Source organism: Leptopilina heterotoma, unplaced genomic scaffold (genome assembly GCF_015476425.1).
Source record: "Leptopilina heterotoma isolate Lh14 unplaced genomic scaffold, ASM1547642v1 Lhet_42, whole genome shotgun sequence".
NCBI lineage: Eukaryota > Metazoa > Arthropoda > Insecta > Hymenoptera > Figitidae > Leptopilina > Leptopilina heterotoma.
In genome coordinates, this window is record NW_025111078.1 from 2,367,734 (window position 1) to 2,388,829 (window position 21,096).

At 26.6% G+C, this 21,096-nt stretch overlaps 2 protein-coding genes across 2 annotated transcripts in view; one reads left to right on the forward strand and one right to left on the reverse strand.

Moving 5' to 3' along the window:
- The window catches only part of LOC122506500 (zinc finger protein 181-like), a 155,485-nt gene extending 144,809 nt beyond the window's left edge, over nucleotides 1-10,676 (reverse strand). Inside the window, exon 1 of the mRNA XM_043618725.1 lies at nucleotides 10,541-10,676. Coding sequence (XP_043474660.1) covers nucleotides 10,541-10,642 — 102 coding nt within the window. The 5' untranslated portion in view covers nucleotides 10,643-10,676. The remainder of the gene's footprint in view (nucleotides 1-10,540) is intronic.
- The window catches only part of LOC122506494 (protein bric-a-brac 2-like), a 296,899-nt gene that overhangs the window by 109,012 nt on the left and 166,791 nt on the right, over nucleotides 1-21,096 (forward strand). Inside the window, exon 3 of the mRNA XM_043618712.1 lies at nucleotides 20,035-20,206. The gene's annotated coding sequence lies outside the window, so the exon portion shown is untranslated. The remainder of the gene's footprint in view (nucleotides 1-20,034; nucleotides 20,207-21,096) is intronic.

The window sequence follows — 21,096 nt, forward strand, 5'->3', positions numbered from 1 at the left end:
CATTGGAAAATTCGATTATTTTCATAAATAACAATATTCATCAGAAGAATTCAATTATTTTCGAAATTAATAAAATTCTTCACAAAAATTCAATTATTTTCAAAACATCAAAAAAAAAAAAAATTGTCAACATTTCAATTATCTTTATAAATAAATAGCAAAATTCAATTATTTTCAGGATATTTAATAAAATTCATTGCAAAATTCAATTATTTTCAAAAATTTTAATAAAATTCAATTATTTTCATAAATACCAATATTCATTAGAAGAATTCAATTATTTTTTAAAATTTTAATAATAATCGTTGCAAGAATTCAATTATTTTCAAAAAATCCAAAAAAATGTTGTCAACATTTCAATTATCTTTATAAATAGCAAAATTCTTCGCCGAAATTCAATTATATTCAAGAGTTTTTATAAAATTCATTGGAAAATTAAATTATTTTCATAAATAACAATATTCATCAGAAGAATTCAATTATTTTCGAAATTAATAAAATTCTTCATAAAAATTCAATTATTTTCAAAACATCAAAAAAAAAAATTGTCAACATTTCAATTATCTTTATAAATAAATAGCAAAATTCAATTATTTTCAGGATATTTAATAAAATTCATTGCAAAATTCAATTATTTTCAAAAATTTGAAAAAAATTTCAATTCTTTTTAGAAATAATTAAATTTTTTTTCCAAAATTCAATTATTTTAAAAAATTTTAATAAAATTCTTGTCAAAATTTCAATTATTTTAAAAATTTTTTCTCATTTCAAATGATTTTCAATATCTACTATTTAAATAAAATTCTTCTCCAAAATTCAATCATATTCAAAAATTTTTAACAATTCTCATCAAAATTTCAATTATCTTTATAAATATTAAAATTCTTCTCAAAAATTCAATTATTTTCAAAATTTTTAATAAAATTCTTTAAAAAATTCAATTATTTTCATAAATACCAATATTTATCAGAAGAATTCAATTATTTTTGAAAATTTTAATAATAATCGTTGCAAGAATTCAATTATTTTAAAAAAATCCAAAAAAAGTTGTCAACATTTCAATTATCTTTATAAGTAGCAAAATTCTTCGCCGAAATTCAATTATATTCAGGAGTTTTTATAAAATTCATTGGAAAATTAAATTATTTTCATAAATAACAATATTCATCAGAAGAATTCAATTATTTTCGAAATTAATAAAATTCTTCACAATAATTCAATTATTTTCAAAACATAAAAAAAAATTGTTAACATTTCAATTATCTTTATAAATAAATAGCAAAATTCAATTATTTTCAGGATATTTAATAAAATTCATTGCAAAATTCAATTATTTTCAAAAATTTTAATAAAATTCAATTATTTTCATAAATACCAACATTCATTAGAAGAATTCAATTATTTTTTAAAATTTTAATAATAATCGTTGCAAGAATTCAATTATTTTCAAAAAATACAAAAAAAAGTTGTCAACATTTCAATTATCTTTATAAATAGCAAAATTCTTCGCCGAAATTCAATTATATTCAGGAGTTTTTATAAAATTCATTGGAAAATTAAATTATTTTCATAAATAACAATATTCATCAGAAGAATTCAATTATTTTCGAAATTAATAAAATTCTTCATAAAAATTCAATTATTTTCAAAACATCAAAAAAAAAAATTGTCAACATTTCAATTATCTTTATAAATAAATAGCAAAATTCAATTATTTTCAGGCTATTTAATAAAATTCATTGCAAAATTCAATTATTTTCAAAAATTTGAAAAAAATTTCAATTCTTTTTAGAAATAATTAAATTTTTTTTCCAAAATTCAATTATTTTAAAAAATTTTAATAAAATTCTTGTCAAAATTTCAATTATTTTAAAAATTTTTTCTCATTTCAAATGATTTTCAATATCTACTATTTAAATAAAATTCTTCTCCAAAATTCAATCATATTCAAAAATTTTTAACAATTCTCATCAAAATTTCAATTATCTTTATAAATATTAAAATTCTTCTCAAAAATTCAATTATTTTCAAAATTTTTAATAAAATTCTTTAAAAAATTCAATTATTTTCATAAATACCAATATTTATCAGAAGAATTCAATTATTTTTGAAAATTTTAATAATAATCGTTGCAAGAATTCAATTATTTTAAAAAAATCCAAAAAAAGTTGTCAACATTTCAATTATCTTTATAAGTAGCAAAATTCTTCGTCGAAATTCAATTATATTCAGGAATTTTTATAAAATTCATTGTAAAATTCAATTATTTTCATAAATAACAATATTTATCACAAAAATTCAATTATTTTCAAAATTAATAAAATTCTTCGTGGAAATTCAATTATTTTCAAAACATCTAAAAAAAATTCCTAACATTTCAATTATCTTTATAAATAAATAGCAAAATTCAATTATTTTCTGGATATGAAAAAATACATTAAATATTTCACAACGATCACTTGGAGTGATCGATTTCTTCATGTTTTATAACAATTTTTTATAAGTTTGTTAAATTTCAAAAAGATTTGAATTTGATACTTTTGAAGAATTTCAATTCTTATGGAAAAGTTGTAATTACTCATTTAATTTTGTAATAATATAAATGTAGTTTTTAAGAACCTGGAAAAATTCCGTTTTTAACCTGGAAAACTTTTCAAATTCTCATAAAAATTTTTTTATTTTCAATTTTTCCTCACGTGCAGAGACACACGAAACATAAAAAAGAAATATAAATAAAGACATGCTTAACATTCAGATTTGTCTTTGGGGGAACAAACATGAGCCATGTCTAACAATGCGTATTAACCGGAACTTTGTGTACTTCCTGGAATTGACCGGTTTCTTTTGCTATCAATGCATTTTGCTTGGGAGCTCTTCAAGAGATGTATCCAATAACGCCTCGCTTGTATTTTTTTTTATTATTCTTTTCACGCTATCTCCATATTTAATCATCTCTTTTTTTTGTATGACTATAAATCAGTTTAAAAATATTACCCATCTTCTTCTTCTTCTTCTTTTCTTTATGCTCAATTTTCGCGGGAGTTTCGACTTTCGTCATTTGGTGTAATAAGATCAATATTGAATTTTTTACATTTCAGTGCATAAAATAAAAAAAATACAGATTTTTACAAGTATTGAATAAATTTTTACTTTTCTTTTGTGTACAACTATTAAATTTACAATGTAAATAGTAACTTTTTTTATATACTACCACGAAAATGTTATAAAAGTTCTTAAACTTTCTGCTTTGCATAAATCTAAACTACTCAAGGTCTCATTAATTCGAAAATTCTCTCTTGGAAGATATGCACTTAAAAGTTTCTGACTCTATATAGTCATTGAATTGCAACGATTAAAAGATCGAAAAATTAAAAGTAATTTTTGATAATATAAATTCTTAATTTAAAAAAATTTTTTTTTTTAGTAAACGTAAAAACAGAATTTTCGTATATAATTATCTAAAATTATATTATATTATTATATTATTTAAAATTATATTTTATACAGTATTATTACCTATAAAATAAAAAAAATTATTTGAAAGAATTTTTCTTTTGAAATTCTTTCTAACAAATGAAATTTAGTTATTATAATTTGTTAAAGAACTATAATTTAATCAATAATTCTATTTAGATCATTGAATTTAATTTTATGACTATTGTTCATCTCGGAATGCAGCTTGAAAATACAATGAACTTGCTCTCTTTGTGTACTTCACTTTATATGAATTGTTAGGAATGACTTGAACTGACTATGAGAATAATGTTTACGACCAGTAAATCACAAATGCTTTTCCATTGAAAATAACAAATCTCTCTTTAAAAACAAAAAACACGAGTTTTAATAAACCTTTTAGGCCATTTTTTTCAAAATAAAATTTTAATTTTGCTAGTTAAAAAATGCTTAATTAAGGGGGAAAAAATTCATGTAGGTGATACTATTAATTAGCATTACTTTATTATACTATTCATATTATTATATTAATTAATGTACATAATTAATTAATTAATAACAAAATAAGATTATTCAGGTCTCAAAATAATCAGAAAAGTCAAGAGGCGACGATAAACTTTAAAATTCGGTCAAAAAAGATATAAAACGATATAAAATAGTATAAAGGATATAAAATGTATAAAATCAAAAGAAAAGTGAACATAACCTTGAAATAAGGGTCAAATTATAAAATATATTTAAAAATTAATTGAAAAGGAGAAAAATTTGTTTTCCTACACATAAAGCAACGAAGTTTGTCTATATTTTATAACTGCTTCTTAAATTCAATATAATAAAGATTAAAGAATGATAAAAGTTTATAAATATTTTTTAAAAATATATATATATATATATAAACTGTGAAGAAAATTTTCTCAAATCAAATATTTTCCCACTGAATATCATGTTACTTGGAATAAATATGTTTACATTAAAATAAATGTTATTTGAGCGAAAATAATATATATGTCATTCTCAAATGTAATTGAAGACTTCTCAGGGTGTGTGCGATTTCCGCAATAAATATTCCACGAACTGGTGGTTGAGATTTCATAGAGTACTTTTACTTAATTAATTTTTTTTACTTAATACTTGAAAATGTCACTAATTTCAATCCGAGTCAAATTTTCATAAAAATTCAATTAACCTTTTTCAAAAAAAAAACTAATTTAAAAAAATTTTATTATTTATAAAAATAATTGAATGACTGCGAAGAAATTTATCAAAAAATTTGATAATAATTGGATTTCTTCGAAGAATTTATTATTTTTGAAAATAATTGAATTTTGCAATGAATTTTATTAATTCAATACAGAAATTATTGCTTCGAAAAAATGAATAGCATTGGCGCTATTGGGACAATAGTTTTTTTTTCTCAGTGCAGGATGAGAATATTTTCTAGGATCCAGATCATGTTTTTCGATTTTGATTTTCAAACTCATAGTTTACATCTTTCAGGGGAATTAACAGATATTTTTTTCCTTGTTTTATTCGAAATCCTTAGTTTCGGCTGATGTTTGAATTTTAATGTGAAATTGAATTTTATATGTGCTCGTAAAAAAAACGCTTGTCGATGATTTCAAGCGAAGCTGTTCTATGCTAAGCACTGCATTAAAATCGAACCGAGGCGTAAGAAGGGAAGATGTCTGAAATTACAACGTTTGCAATCGTGTTTCCACGAAGCTTGTTCTCGTAGGAACTCTACCAACGATCGACCGTTGGCTCACTGCCTATACCAGCTTTGATGCAATATATATATATTTTTTCATTCTTTTTTTTCTCTTGAAAAAAAAAATTGTAAAGAAATCGTCATAAAATCTTTTCAAATGCGGGAAATCAGAGGGCATCATTCTCAGTAAAAGATTATGCGGGTTGAAATCCCCCGTCTATTAAATCTCAAGTATAATAAGATTATAAAATATTAATATAAACAATAACGTTAACATTGCAGTGAGAAAATTATACTTCTGAGAGAGCTATAAAAAAAAATTGATTCCAAATTGAATTTATTCACTATTGGCGAAAAGTAATACAACTTGTATTTTTTTTTTTTTGTAAATATAGATTTTTCTCAGTAGGAAATGTTGATTTAAAAATTGTATAAAAATCATAAAGCATAATAATATTGATAGAAATAAAAGTGATGGAATATAACACTATGTTTTTAATGTTAGTCTTCAAACGGATGCTGAAAAATTAATTTTCTGTTTTTTATGCTACTATTTGGGTACTTTTTTAAGATTTTAAAAACGAAAAGCTACTATTTCTGGTTTTTTTTTATAATTTTCACTACTTTAAATTCGCTAATACTAGACATCAAAAAGCTATTCTCAAAAATTAAAATCAAATTCTTTAAAACGATTCAATTATTTTCAAAAAATATTCGAAATTCAATTATTTTCAATATTTAGTATTTTCATACAATTTCGCAAAACTATTCAATTATTTAAAACAAAAAATTGATAAAATTCATCCAAAATCCAATTATTTTAATAAATAATAAAATCGTTCGTAAGAATTCAATTATTATTATAAATAAATTAAATAATTTTCAAAAAAAATTTAATAAAATGCCACACAGATATTCAATTATTTTGAAAAATTATAATAAAATCGTTCGTAAAAATTCAATTATTTGAAATAATTCAATTATTCTTTTAGATTTTAATAAAATTCTTTGAAAAATTCAATTATTTTCATAAATAACAATATTCATCACAAGTATACAATTATTTTTAAAAATAATACATTTTTTCTTGGAAATTCAATTATTTGAAATAATTTAATTATTCTTTTAGATTTTAATAAAATTCTTTGAAAAATTCAATTACTTTCATAAATAACAATATTCATCAAAAGAATTCAATTATTTTTAAAAGTAATAAATTTCTTCTTAGAAATTCAATTATTTGAAATAATTTAATTATTCTTTTAGATTTCAATAAAATTCTTCCTAAATTCAATTATGTGGATAAATAATAAAATTATTTCCGAAAATTCAATTATTTTGTGCCATTTTAATAAAATTGTTTGCAAAATTCAATTACTTTCATAAATAACAATATTCATCAAAAGAATTCAATTATTTTTAAAAGTAATAAATTTCTTCTTAGAAATTCAATTATGTTTTAAAAAATTCTAATAAAATCGTTATCAAGAATTCAATTATTTGCATAACTAATAAAATGCTTTTTAGAAATTCAATTATTTTCAAAAAAAAAAAATTCAATAAAATACCACACAGACATTCAATTATTGTGAAAAACTTTAATAGAATTCTTTGTTAAATTCAATTCTTTTTAATAATTTTCGCAATTCAATGATTTTCAATATCTACTATTTTCGTAAAATTGCCAAACAGAATTCAATTATTTAACAAATTTTTTGTAAAAATCTTCGTAAGAATTCAATGCTTTTTATGAATAATAAAAATGAATTGGATTTCTCGGGAATTCAATTATTTAAATTAGAATTTGCATAAAATTAGTCGAAAAAAATGAATTATTTAAAAAATTTTATAAAATTGTTCGCAAGAATGAAATTATTTTTATAAATATTTCAATTCTTTGATGAATAATAAAATTCGTTGCAGGAATTCAATTTTTAGCAGGATAAGAAGGAAGTAAATATTTTTGATGAAAATTGGGAAAAAGTCAGGAAAATAAAATAAAGAATGGAATTTTTGTCAATTTTGTGAAGTTTCTAAAACGAGTTTTTTTGGTCATCAAGTTTAATTTTTTGATAGTTCCTTTTTTACCACTTTTTTTAGTTTGAAAGCTACTTTTTGCTACTTTTTAAAAATTAATGATCGGGTACGAAGTCTGCAACTATTGCAGAAACATTCTGTGAAAATGTTCTCTTGAGATTTCACTAAAAGCTTTCCTTGAGGTTTCTGTGGACACTTTTCTTGAGACTTCAGTGGAAGCTTCTCTTAACGTTTTAGTTCAGGGTTGCCACAGGTCAGGGAAGTCAGGGATAATTTTTCTCAAAAGTACTAGACTAAGTACTAGTCGAAGTTTCCTTTAGATTCAAATCGGTGCTAATTTTGACAATTTTGATTCTCTAGTAGTAAAAAAGAAAATTCTTGTTCGACCAGTATCAGAAAGTTTTAAGAATAAACTGAAAAAAAGAGTAGAAGAAGAAGTACGAGGTTTTTTTTTTTTTTTTGAGAAGAAAGAATGGTACATCTAAAAAGTATAGAAGTTGGCAAGAATCATCGATTGGCAACTGGAGCCAGTGCGAATTTCCCGAGAGGAAAAACGCCATGTTAAAAGGCGCGCCCTGGTTCGTCGATCGGTGAAACGGTACTTATCCCTCGGGATGTTCTATAGACGATAGAGGGAGAGAAAAAAGACGACAGGGTGAGTGAGTGAGAGAGAGAGAAGAGAGAAAATGGGAGCATTGCAAGAGAGAGAGAGAGAGAAAGGGAATTGAGTCGAGTCCGAAGGAATTAGATTTGCTCGCTGCTAGCCAAGCGCAACGGACAGAATGCAACGCAATCCCGCGGTAATTTGAAACGCGTTCCTTGAAAATACGGAGATTCTTTCCTTTGGTGATCCAGTGTACCGACATGAGATGGCTTTCATCGAAAATCGAACCAAATCTCATCATAGTTTGACTAGAAATCGATTGTACTCCTTTTAGCAATCTGATTCCGTAGGATATATATAAACTCGTTTTCTCACGCGCTTAACCAGTAGTGTTTTTGTATTGATTTTCCGCTCTGATCCATCACTTTTCCCAGGGAAACTCATCGTTCCAAAACACTTTTCTTATTTTGGAAAACAATTTGAAAAATCCAATACTTAAAACCTAGGGAAAACTAAAAACTTATATTTAATATCACTAAATAATATTTTTGTCCTACCTGCACGAAAAGTATGTCATTTCGGGCACTTAAGGCGGGCGCAAAGTAATACATTACGCCCGAGAGTGGAGGAAGCGGGTGGAAAAGTATTTTGCGCCCGCTTGTATGACGTCAGCGGGAGGTAAAGTATTTTCCACCCGCTTCCCCTACCTCCGAGCGGGCGGAAAAGTATTTTGCGCCCGCTTGTTAATTATTCGATTTTCTTCATTAAAATGCGACATTTTCGACTTTCTTTTTATGTTGACTATAGAACTGCAAACATTTTCAACTTGTTTTATTTTGTCTATAAAAATTTGCAATTTTTTTTTATTTTCTCTAAAAAAATAATGAGATATTTGGTTTTGTTCCCATTTCGTTTATCAAAATTGTCAATTTTAAAAGTTCTTGTTTCAGTTTTGTTCAATTATTAATTACTACGTTCTAAATAAATACTATGTTTCCAGAATACATTGTTTTTTATTTCTATTTTAAAACTTCTATCATTATAGACTTCATTCGATATAATGTTTATATAGAGCTTAATTTTTAACTAATATGAGCGTTTAATCGTGCGTGCCCTCAATGCCATACTTTCCATGCAGTTAGGACAAAAAATTATGTTCGCATCATGGGCGCAAAGGTGATTACGACTTTGACGAAATTTCGGGACCATCGTCGCAATCACCTATTTTGCGCCCTTGTTACGAAAATAACTATTTTAGGATAAATAGGCTTAGGATAACTTGGGAGAATCTTGCAGCAAGCATGACTTGCGGCACATATATCCCACTACAGAAGAGCCAGGCGAAAAGTTCAACACGTGAACAGAGAAATTAAGTGAACCAGTTGAGAAAAAATTAGCCGATCGTTAAATTTCTATCGGCATTTATGTAAATTGACGCTGCGTTATACAACTATAGAATAATGGGAATATCTATCCGTGTCCAGACACAGTGTAATTACGCAGAATAACGCAAGAGTCATTATGGGGACCAAGAAGATGTGCCGGATATAAGGGATAGTTGCGTGGAATTGCGTACTGATGCGTGATGCGTGCCAACACCAACAACTCGATCGTGCGGATCCCGATTCCCTCTCAGTGGCAACGAACTTCCTTCGTTTCTTTCTTCTTCAAAACACAGACACACACTCACACTGTCCTTGCAATCTCCTTTCCCTTTGCCAGGGATCTAAAGGAGACCCTTATTATACCACACGAGAGTTCTTAACCGATTTGCGAACCAGATGGGACGCACGACCTGTCGGAAGAATAGATACCGCGTTACTCACAATCAGTGTCACGAGCAAACGAACGAATGTTTTTCCTCATGTAATTTACGGTAATTACCGATCGAGCCAAAGAATTCGCAGGTAGATCGCCTCGTAAAGTCAATAGTGTACGGTCCTAGTGGGCGTGTTCACTAAAAAGAGGATAAACGTTGCTCCGCTCTTAACCTCACTGCGTAACCCACTACAAATTCACTTTACAATATCTGAGAAATGGAGAAAAAAGGAGGAGATAATAATCGACATTTCAGGGCTCAGTTATTTAATGTAACATCACTGTTTAATTAGTCGATCAATTAACTTTTCTTCATTATCCACTCATTCCGGCTGCTTATTCTTGTAGTAATACAGTAATACTATACCGTAGGCTATTATCAGAACATTAAACAAACAGATTTATATCAAAATCAGTTTTTTGGAATTTCAATGGAAATCTTTAACCCCTCTTGCATCAAGCTCTTTTGTTTCATATTTTTTTCTTTTATCACAGTTTTTTTGAAAGTTTCTAATTGATACCAAAGTCAGAGCTCGAACCAGTGAAAGTATTTAAAAATACGAACTTTAAGGACCAAAAATGAAAAATTACGGACCAACTGACAAAAATATAACCAGTCCGAGTCAAACAAGAGAACATTTTACTTAAAACAAGAAATTCAATTTTTCATAACTATAAAACCCTATAATAATATATTTATATTGGAGAAATAGACAGGGAGGGGGAGAATTGGTTGGCAAAGAAAAACAAAGCTCAATGAAGAGAGGGGGGCGAGGGGTGGGGGGCTGTGCTTAAACCATCGTTCCGTAATATTCTGTGGCTCAAAAGCGAAGTAAAAGAGATGCGGTTGACAAAAAAAAAAAAAAAAAGATAAAAAAAATGCAAACTATTTGATCGTAAACTGCTTTCTCGTCGCGCACCTGGCTGCGATGTTCGCAAATGCGAAAAAGGGATCCGTCCAGTTGGGCCGAGAGCGCAACCGAGCGACAGTGCACACTAAAAGGGTTTTCGTTAGATTTCATTTCACACTTAATTAACCGAGACACACATGGTCAGAATTATACACAGACTGTGTAGAGAAAACGCTCAAAATGTCGCGTGCATCGAAGCCACGAACTAAAAGTTAAAAATATCATTTTTAGTAGTGGTGGTAGTAGTAGTTTAAGCAGCAAGCTTGCGTTATAATCTTGCTGCGTAAGTTCGCAGAAACCCAGGCTTTGCACTCATCTACTAAAACCTACTATTCATCACAAGAATTCAATTATTTTTAAAAGTAATAAATTTCTTTTTGGAAATTCAATTATTTAAAAAAATTCTAATAAAATCGTTCGGAAGAATTCAATGATTTTCATAAATAATAAAATTCTTTTTAGGATTTCAATTATTTTTAAAAAAAAATTTAATAAAATGCCACACAGACATTCAATTATTCTCAAAAATTTTAATAGAATTCTTTGTAAAATTTAATTATTTTTAAAAACTTTTCGCAATTCAATGATTTTCAATATCTACTATTTTCATAAAATTTCCAAACAGAATTCAATTATTTAAAAAATTCTTTGTAAAATTCTTCGAAAGAATTCAATTCTTTTTATGAAAAATAAAAATATCTTAGGAATTCAATGTTTTAAATTAGAATTTGCATAAAATTAGTTGAAAGAACTGAATTATTTAAAAATTTTTATAAAATTCTTCCCAAGAATGAAATTATTTCTATAAATATTTAAATTCTTTGATGAATAATAAAATTAATTGCAGGAATTCAATTTATTAGCAGGATAAAAAAAAGTAAATAAATAATATTTTTGATGAAAATTAGGAAAAAGTCAGGAAAATTGTAAAGGAATTAAATAGACAAATACATTGTGATAAATACATTTTATTGAAACACGTCATTGATATTTACAGAAAAACAATTCAACAAATTGAAATTTCTAATATTCTGAATCATAGATACTTAATTGCATATTTGCAATTAAATATTCTTTTAGCAGAAACTAACATAGATCTACATTACAATCATATTACTAGAAACCTTGAACTTTTATAACAAAAATAAAAAAAAAACTATCGATTTTGTCATTACTTTGGAAACCATTTTTGTTTCAGTAATGACAAAATCCATAGTTTTTTTGTAATTGGTTTTTGTTGATAATTCTTACCAACATAGTGCTATTTTTAAGAGCTTGATTTCGAAAAATAAGTCAACATTTAACATTCGAAAATAATTTTTACAGTTTTTGTTACATCTAAAATTTATTCGTCCTTCTTTTTATTATTTTAGAGTTAATTTTTTTCGATCAACTTTTCTTTTGTCACTTAAGGTATAATTCTTCGGCTGCTACTCTTGAAAAAAATTGATTTTCGATAAATTTTCTTCAAATTTTGAGAAAAGATTTAAAGGGCACCCGAAGAAACATTGTCTCAAAATTTGAAGAAAATCTATTGAAAATAAATTTTTTCAAAAGTAGCAGCCGAATGTACCTTAATTCCTTTCTCAACAAACACTTCAGATCTTCAAAAAAGCAAAAATTCTTTTCTTATAGTTGTGTTCGCAAATATTTCGAAAAGAAATGCAAAAATAGATAAGGAAAATCCAATCGAAAGTACACACCAACAGATTAGCAATAATCTTTCCTTGTCAATTACTGCTGGTACTTCCAAATACTGATTCTCTTGTTCTCTAACATGAAAGATTTTTGACATCAAACCATATTGTGATGCCTTTCCAATAATTTCCCTAAAGCGATCACTGTATGGACAATAGGATCTTACCGAGAAAACTTGATTTACGATAGCCACCGGTTCTGACAGGATTTTAACATCAAATTCAAATTCTAATTCTCTGATTTGATTAACATATTTTATTGCTTCGAAGGAAATACAAGACACATTTCGATAATTGTTCAAATACTTGAGGCATGCAATTTCATTTCTATTGTCTGGAAGTACAATAGATTTTAGTGCTAACTTCATTGAATGAACGTTGTTAGGAGTTTTTATTATTGATTTCTTTAAATAAGTGTTGGTGATCACTGGTGTCAAGGACGAAGCAGCAAGTTCTTCGAGATTCGTAATCTCTGGTGGGGATTGCAAGGAAATTTCCAGAATGACGGAAAAAAAGTATCCGGTATACACGAGGCAGGAAACTAATACCGATCCAAATATTATTCTCTCCGTGAACCTAATTGGTTCGTCATCAACAGACATTCCGATTATAATTCGACTGATGTTCAATGTTTGCCATCTATTTTTGTTGAAACGCATCAAAATCGCCGTCAATCTAAGTAAACAGATTGTACCAATAGTTGCTAGAGACATTAACAAGAATTCTTGTGAAAAAACAATTATGTCCGATGTTCTGGTATGTTTTGGAACTACAGCTCTTACTTCCTCTTGGATATAATAACCCATTTCTAACCCAAGAGTGTTCATATAATCAACCAAGGAATACGGATTTACAAACATTTCAGCTTTCTGTTGGTGTAAAATTTTAGAAAACCCTTCATTTGTAACGATCGGAAGAATACTCGGTTTGAAATTCATCTCGTGTGCTAGAATTTGGGTAAATTTTCTCCCCGCAATTAATTTTCCTAAATTACCAGAATTTGAAAACATAAACTTTAGAGGGCTACCATGTAAATTTAGCAGTTTGTTCGGAAACCATCGACTGTTATTTACCAATTGACGAGAAGTGTATTTGTTTCTAAACGGATTGTAATAGTACAGACTAGGTAAATTGTCTCTTTTCTTAATCAATGAGTCACGCTTTTCTGGATTAAAGACCAAAATCGTAACGTCCAAAAAATCATTCTTCCACAGATACCGTAATGCTGTTTTAATTTCCTGTTTAGGCTGTACTTGATAATGTACGATTAGACATTTCGGAAGGGGCAAAGTTTTCGATAGGGATTTTAAGGTGTTGAATGGTTGAAAAACCCTCTTAGGAGTTACGTAGTTTAAATTGTCTTTGACCACTACAAATAGCGTCGTCTTTCGCGAACGTGTAAATGAATTTAAATAATTCCTAAGAATGGGATTTATCTTCTTGAGTACAATATAAGAAGAGGGAAAATTTCTATTTACTGACTTGATGAGAAGATTCAGTGAATCATCCGCACTGTCTTCTTCTTTATCGAAAAGAAATACAATCGTTTGCAGTTTTGATTCTTTCTTTAGATACTTCACTAGTCCGTCATAATTATTTCCTGTAGCTAATTCTAGGATTTGTTTCCAAAAAAAAATGATGCATAACACTTTATTGATTAACTTCATTTTGTCAAAATAATTCAGTTTTCTTTAAACCTTTAGTTTATCTAACTAATCTTTTCTAATTAGTTTTGAATTTGGAACTGCATCAGGTATTAAATTCTCAATGTGAAGAAGGCACTTTCTTGTTTCTTTAGGCACTTTACTAATTTATAAAAATTTCTCGTCACTTAGTCCCGTATTAATTTAATAACTTCACTGTGGAAAATCTGACTTTAAAATTTATAAACAGATCAAGTAATACTGAGGATTTAGTGAAAGAAAAACTGTCTGTCTTCACAAACGGATCAGAACTTTCTGTTTGTCGATTTTTCTGAAACACATTTTTGTATTTATACCTCAATGTCTGATCTCTTGATCTAGAAAAGACAATAACGGAAAATTAAAAAGAACTTGATGAGTGTAAATTGTTTCTTGTCAGTTAATCTTGAAATATTCTTTAGTTGATATTGATCATAACCTATTTCTAAAATTGACTAAACCATCGATTTTCTTATTTCTATGGAAACAAAAAAATGTAAACATTCATACCAAAACTGCAAAGAAACTACTCGAAAAAATTAAAAATAGATTTATTTTAAATCCTACGGAAAAGTTGGGGATTTTTATTAAAAGTTTTATTCTTAAATATTTTTTTTAAATTCGTCAAAAGAATTCAATTATTTAAAAATTTGATAATACAATTCTTTATAAGAATTAAATTTTAAGAAACATTTAATTATATAATTTACTTTTGTATTTAAATAATTGAATTCAAAGTATGGACAGACAGAATGAAAGAATAAAATACGAAGATTATTATAGTTAATAATTAATAATAATAATTTTATACAAAGAATTGTGGAAAAGAGAAGGAAAACTAAACATGCAAAGGAAGGAACGTGTGAAAAATAATTTTCTAGCAAAAAGCGGATAATTATTAAGCAATAAATAACCTTTTGATAAAATTATAGACCGTAAACGGCATTTTTTTTATTTTCTCGAAAAGAAAACAATGTCTGGTTGGGAGAATAATTTTTGGGGAATAAGATTTCACAGAAGCGGCGCGGCATTGCATGTAATTACGATAATTGTTAAAACAGCGCGAGTTTTGCGCCAGTAAATCATTAGGACGTTGTCTTAACTAGACAGTGACGAGATCTACGATCGTTCAACTTACGGGAGCGTGAATTCACAAAGGTATACAATAAAGAGCTCGTGTTCATATATACCTGCATCACTATAGAGCAAAAGAGAGAGAAAGAGGAGCCCTCTTAATTTTCGTATTAAAGTCTCGTAAAAAGTTTTTACGAACAGCGATTAGTTTTTTTCCTTTAATATATATGAACAACGATGAGAGGTATTTTCAAATCATGAGCTCTACAAAAGTTAAGATCGATTAAATAAGCGTGGGATAATATGAAGCATCAACATATTTCATAACTTTTTCTCTTTTTTTCTTTTTTTTTGTAAATCCACCATGGGAGAATTTTATCGTCTATAAATTTTGATTTAAAAAAAAAGAAAACATTGTGTAAACTTACTCTTTGAAATTCCAAGTTAAATTTTATATCTGCCGAAAAAATTACTCATATCGTTCACTCATCTATATACTCTGATAGTTTATTAATATGAAAAATTTTAATTCCTTTTAAAAAAAAATTAAAAGAGTGGAATGTATTTTTTTGCGTGAGAATCCTTGGGTAATGATGTTTCGTAAAAACGTTTAAAGAAATTGACTAAATTGAGCAAATATTTATTCAACAGTGCTGGAAAAAATCTTGATGAATGAAAGAAATTATATTATTAAGTTAGTTAGTTAAGTTAGTGTTTTTTTTTGTTTTATAGTTTGAATTTTTATGTCTAAAGTTTAACAGCTAATTTGTAAATAATAAAAGGTAAATTTAACCCCAATTTCAAAAACTCAATAAAGAGGTACTGTTCCATTTGCATAATTTCCAAAAAAAAATTAATTTCTTCTGTAATATTTTAAATATTATATTAAGCAAAGAGGACAAGAGGAGCATGAATAGTCCCCATTTTTTATTTTACCGAAATTCTTTTTATCTAATAAGAATTAATTATAATTTCTTTTAATCGAAATAATAATGTACAGAAACGTTATTATAAACCGAAATTCTTTTTATCTAATAAGAATTAATTATAATTTCCTGTAATCGAAATAATAATGTACAGAAACATTTTGTTTTCGACTGATTTGACCCTTTGAACGTCCTAAATTAACATTTTTCTGGTAAATTTTTGAAAAAAAAGAAAAGAAGATATGTGGAAAAAATGAAAAAAAAAAATTTCGGTTCTGAAATATTATAAAATTTTTAGTGTGCATGTGGTCGATAATGGAGCACGTGCGATGAGATTGAAACTCATTAAAAATTATAAGTGCGACGTTTATAGTTCCGTGTCGTCGATCGTACCATTCTAACGTAATTATATGACCCTGGGATGAGTGCACAGAAGCACAGGAGATAAATGGAGAAACGCGAGAAAGGGAGAGGATGAGGAGAGAGTAAGAGAGAGAGAGAGAGAGAGGGACCTCTTGACTCTCTTTGGTTTGTTTTATTGGCTCGTAAATAGCTGGTAGCCAGTAAGAGGAAGTAACTACACTTCCAATTATGGAACATTTTGCGTTGCGTCGGTATTAAAGGAGTGAAACACCAAGAATATCCCAATACATTAACGCGATAATTTGTTTAAAATTACCTGACAACTATTAACGTCCTTCAGCTTTTGCTCTTGTAGTTTTAAACCGTCCTTGCGAGGTTCCCTCTCTTCCTCTCTTTATATATAAACCTCAAGGGCTGAAGTTCCTGGTAAATAAAAAAAAACAATTTTGGGTAATCAATTTTCAAATCTCTTGATTTATTCCTAATATTCTGTTATGTTTGATCCTAATTTTAGAATTGTAGTCCTGGGTTGACCTACTTTTTTTGTATGTCCCTACTTTTTGTTTTAAGATTTTACCTACTTCTCTAGTTAGGTTAAGGAAAAATTTTAGCTACTGATTAGAATTTTCGAATTGTAAACCGTTATGACCTAAAGTGATCTAAATTAACAGACACTACAAACTGTTCCTTAATTGTTCCAATTTTTCTGCTATCAAATTGAGACAAAAAATAAAAAGCGAATCAAAACTGTTCCTAAATTGTTCCAACTTTTCTGCTATCACATTGAGTATTTCTCAAAGTAGCTTATTATCGTTCACCCAAAATGGTATTTTTCATCCTAAATCTGATCAAAACAGGTTCAAAATTTCCACAACAATTAAATATATTAATATAGCATAATGATAATTTGTACTCGAAATTTGTGATCCAGAGACGTCACACATCCTTCTTGGTGAAAATGTATCTCTCGTGAGTTTACATATATATATATATATGTGGGATGAGGGTTAAAGTCTCGTGAGTTGTTCGCGCGAGTCTGGTTGGAATGAACTTGGCCTGAGGGCAATGATTCAGGTTTTGCACCGTGTTTACCTTTCGGTCATGTGGGCGTATCAACGCGCGGATATTACCCCGTGCGTATAGGTAAATGCAGGAAGCGACATTCAATCTGTCGGATATTACAGTAACAGTAATGCTTACGGGGTAAGCAGTCACATTTCAACATTTTATGCAACATGTATTGTAATCATTTACTTCTTTTTTCAAACTGTATAGAACAGTGCAACAACCAATGCTTATGCGTAATTTCAATTTCTTTTAAACCGCACTCTCTTATTATATTCACGTATACATCTGTAAATTATTCTTCCCAGAAACAAATATGACAAAATACAAGGGATTCACTTCCATAACTAGCAACTATTATTTTGGTTGTTCCAAGAAAATCAGTTACGGGGAAAAGTTTTTTTTTCTAGACACAGCTTTTCTTAGGATATCAAATTGAGACGAAAAGCGAATCAAAAGTGTTTCCTCGCAACACTAACATGTGCTATTGATTATTCCACTGTAGATTTAACTAAATCTTGTATTATATTATAATTAAAGATGGCAAATCGAAAAAGTTCTTTGACAATTTTCAAATTCATTTGTTTACAATACTCAATTTTACGAATTTCAATTATTCGTAAATTACGAATTTCAATTATTCGTTAATTTCTCACTATTAAATATTTATTGGAAAATAAAAATTTTAAATAATTTAAACAAAAATTCGCAATTAAACTTTTTCAAAAAAATTAATTTTTAAATTCAATTATTTCCAAAAATTCACGCTATATTGCTTTTCATATTCAATTATTATCTAAAATCTTAACTGAAATTCATTTTTATAAAATGAAAATCAATTTTTATTAGAAAATTCTGCTGGAATTCAATTATTTAAAAACAAAAATGACATATATTTTATTGAATAATTACATGTTTCTGAAAATTGAATTCTCACGTTGGTGAAGTTTACAACGTTTTTAATCAACGATTTAAAAGGAATAATATTTTTTGAAACAAATTTTAATTCATTTTTCTATAGAAAATATTTTGGTTAGTTTTTTGAATAATAATTTACAAAAAGAAATATTTGTAAACAAAAAATTTTATTCATTTTGGTAAAAAAATAATTTTTTCCTTTTCAATCGTTGATCATAAACGTTGCAAACTTCACCGACGTGAATTCTCATAAAGAATTTTTTTCAAAAATTTGAAAATAACTTTATCCTTGCGAACCATTTTATTAAAAAGTTTTAATAATAATTAAATTTCTTGGAAGAATTTTGTTATTTATTAAAAGTAATTAAATTCTTGGTAAGAATTTTATCAAAACATTTGCAAATAATTAAATTCTTGGGAAGAATTTTATCAAAACATTTGCAAATAATTGAATTCCTTGGAAGAATATTATTATTGACGAAAATAATTGAAATCTTGCGAAGAAAATTATAAAAATTTTTGTAAATAATTGAATTTTTGTGAAATTTTTATTATTTATGAAAAAATTAAATGTGTAATAAATAATAATAATAAGTTAAAAGTTAATTGTTAAAACATGATTTTATAGAAATGAATAAATTTTATTTATTTAAGGTTGATTTAAAAAGGAAACGAGAAGCTTGAGTCAGACTGATCCAATTTCATTTTTCTGTCAAAGTAGAAATATGCCGTTGTAGTCAGACATGGGATAATGTCGCAGTGAAAAGAGTGATTTTCGCTGAGACCACTCATATTACCATCATTCAAACCAATTATATACTTCCACAATTTAGTAAATTATTTTTTAAATTAAATTTCAAATTTTTTAAATTAATTGTCCACATAAGTGATTTTAGCTTTTCAAAAAGTTATTAAAAAATATATATAATTCAAAGTGAGACTATGTGTTAAATGACATTTATATAGACGGCCCATAAAATAAAATACAGAATAATTAAAAAAATAACAAAATTTAAAAATAATAATTATTTGATAATAATATAATGACGACAAATAATGAATATTTCTTAATATTGGGTTATTAATTATTATTATTAATTTCATCATCGATTTGAATAGATTTCTTTTTCTGGATGTAAATCTTAAAAAAATAGAAACGGTAGTTTTGTGTGAGGTGCCGCATGTCATTCATGTGGGCATAATCTTGCATCATAACAATGAAATTAATGTTCGCGTCTGTAACGTTATCTACGATTCCAGGCAGATACAAATTGCTGAGCGTCGATCTAAAAGCGCGCCAAGGCAGAGCGCGTAATATTACAAGAATACTATCCGGATTCGTGATCTTCGAGTCCTCTATCTTTATTTATTTCTTTGTTTGTTCCTTCTTTGCAAAGCATTAGAGAATAAAAAAAGGAATAAAATAATGAAAAATAAAAATAGAGAAAGTAAAAAAGATGATAAATCATTAAAATATTCATCACAGCGTAAATGCCACTGTCTATGTGAACCAGGATTAATTAAAATTATAAAATTACCCTGAGATAAAAATTATACCACCTTTTTTAAATTACAATAAATGTAGAGACTTTTTTTTGAAAAATAAGTTAAAATTAGCAAATTACATAAAGTTATTTACTTATTTTTGAAATAATTTTATATAATAAATATATATTGTTGTTAAATATTTATTCTTAATTATTCACCGAGTATTTAATTGTGTGAATAGCAGATATCGCTGTGTTTCATTGATTAAATAATTGATGTGTTTATTTCAGAAACAGAGGCAACCGCATTGGCGCTGATCCTGTGAATAACACAAGCTTATTCTCTCTGCCTTTAATAAAAGAGAAACCATGGATGGCGTAAACGAGAATTTAACAAATTATATAAAATCTAAATTTACTCGACAATATGGGGCAAGATTTTCAACAATTTCAACTTAAACTGGTAAATATTCGCATTAAATTCAATAAATTGAATTCTATATTATTTATTATTTATGCGCATAAGGATAATTTGTAATTATAGATATTTTAGAGTTTTATGTAGTTACAATATATTAATTTTATTTATCAAGTTACAAGAAGATATTTTATTATTTATATTCTTATTGACAGTAATACCAATTATATTATTCGAAATATTTCACGAACCCAAATGCCAAGTTTCGTAAAGAATTAAACATATACATATTATTAATAATCTTATGAAAACTTAAGATTCTTATTAAAATTACTGAAAAAAATTAAATATTTAGAATTTATTAAAAAATTCTGAATTTTTTGTCTTTTTGTTTGCCTCATAAACTATGAAATTACCACGAATTCTAAAACAAAACCTTCAAATTTTTCTATTTCTGAGAATAATTTCTTTTCAAATAAACATAATTCTTTAAGAACTAAAAAAAATATTACTTAGAAATCATTTAATGAAGTATTTTTTTTAAACTTTAATTTCAATTCTGTTGAAATTAGTTTCAATTTTAAAAATTTTAATCCAATTCTTTAAAAGAATTCAAGTATCTTGATAAATATTAAAACTGTTTTCAAAAATTCAATTATTTTCAAAAATTAAAAAAAAATTCTCTTCAACATTTCAATTATCTTTATAAATAGCAAAATTCATCGTCGAAATTCAATTACATTCAGGAATTTTTATAAAATTCATTGTAAAATTCAATTATTTTCATAAATAACAAATATTCATCATAAGAATTCAATTATTTTTAAAAATTATAATAAAATTCTTGTCAAAATTTCAATTATTTCCAAAAATTTTCCTCATTTCAATAATTTTCAATATTTCTACTATTTTAATAAAACTACCCAAAAGAAATC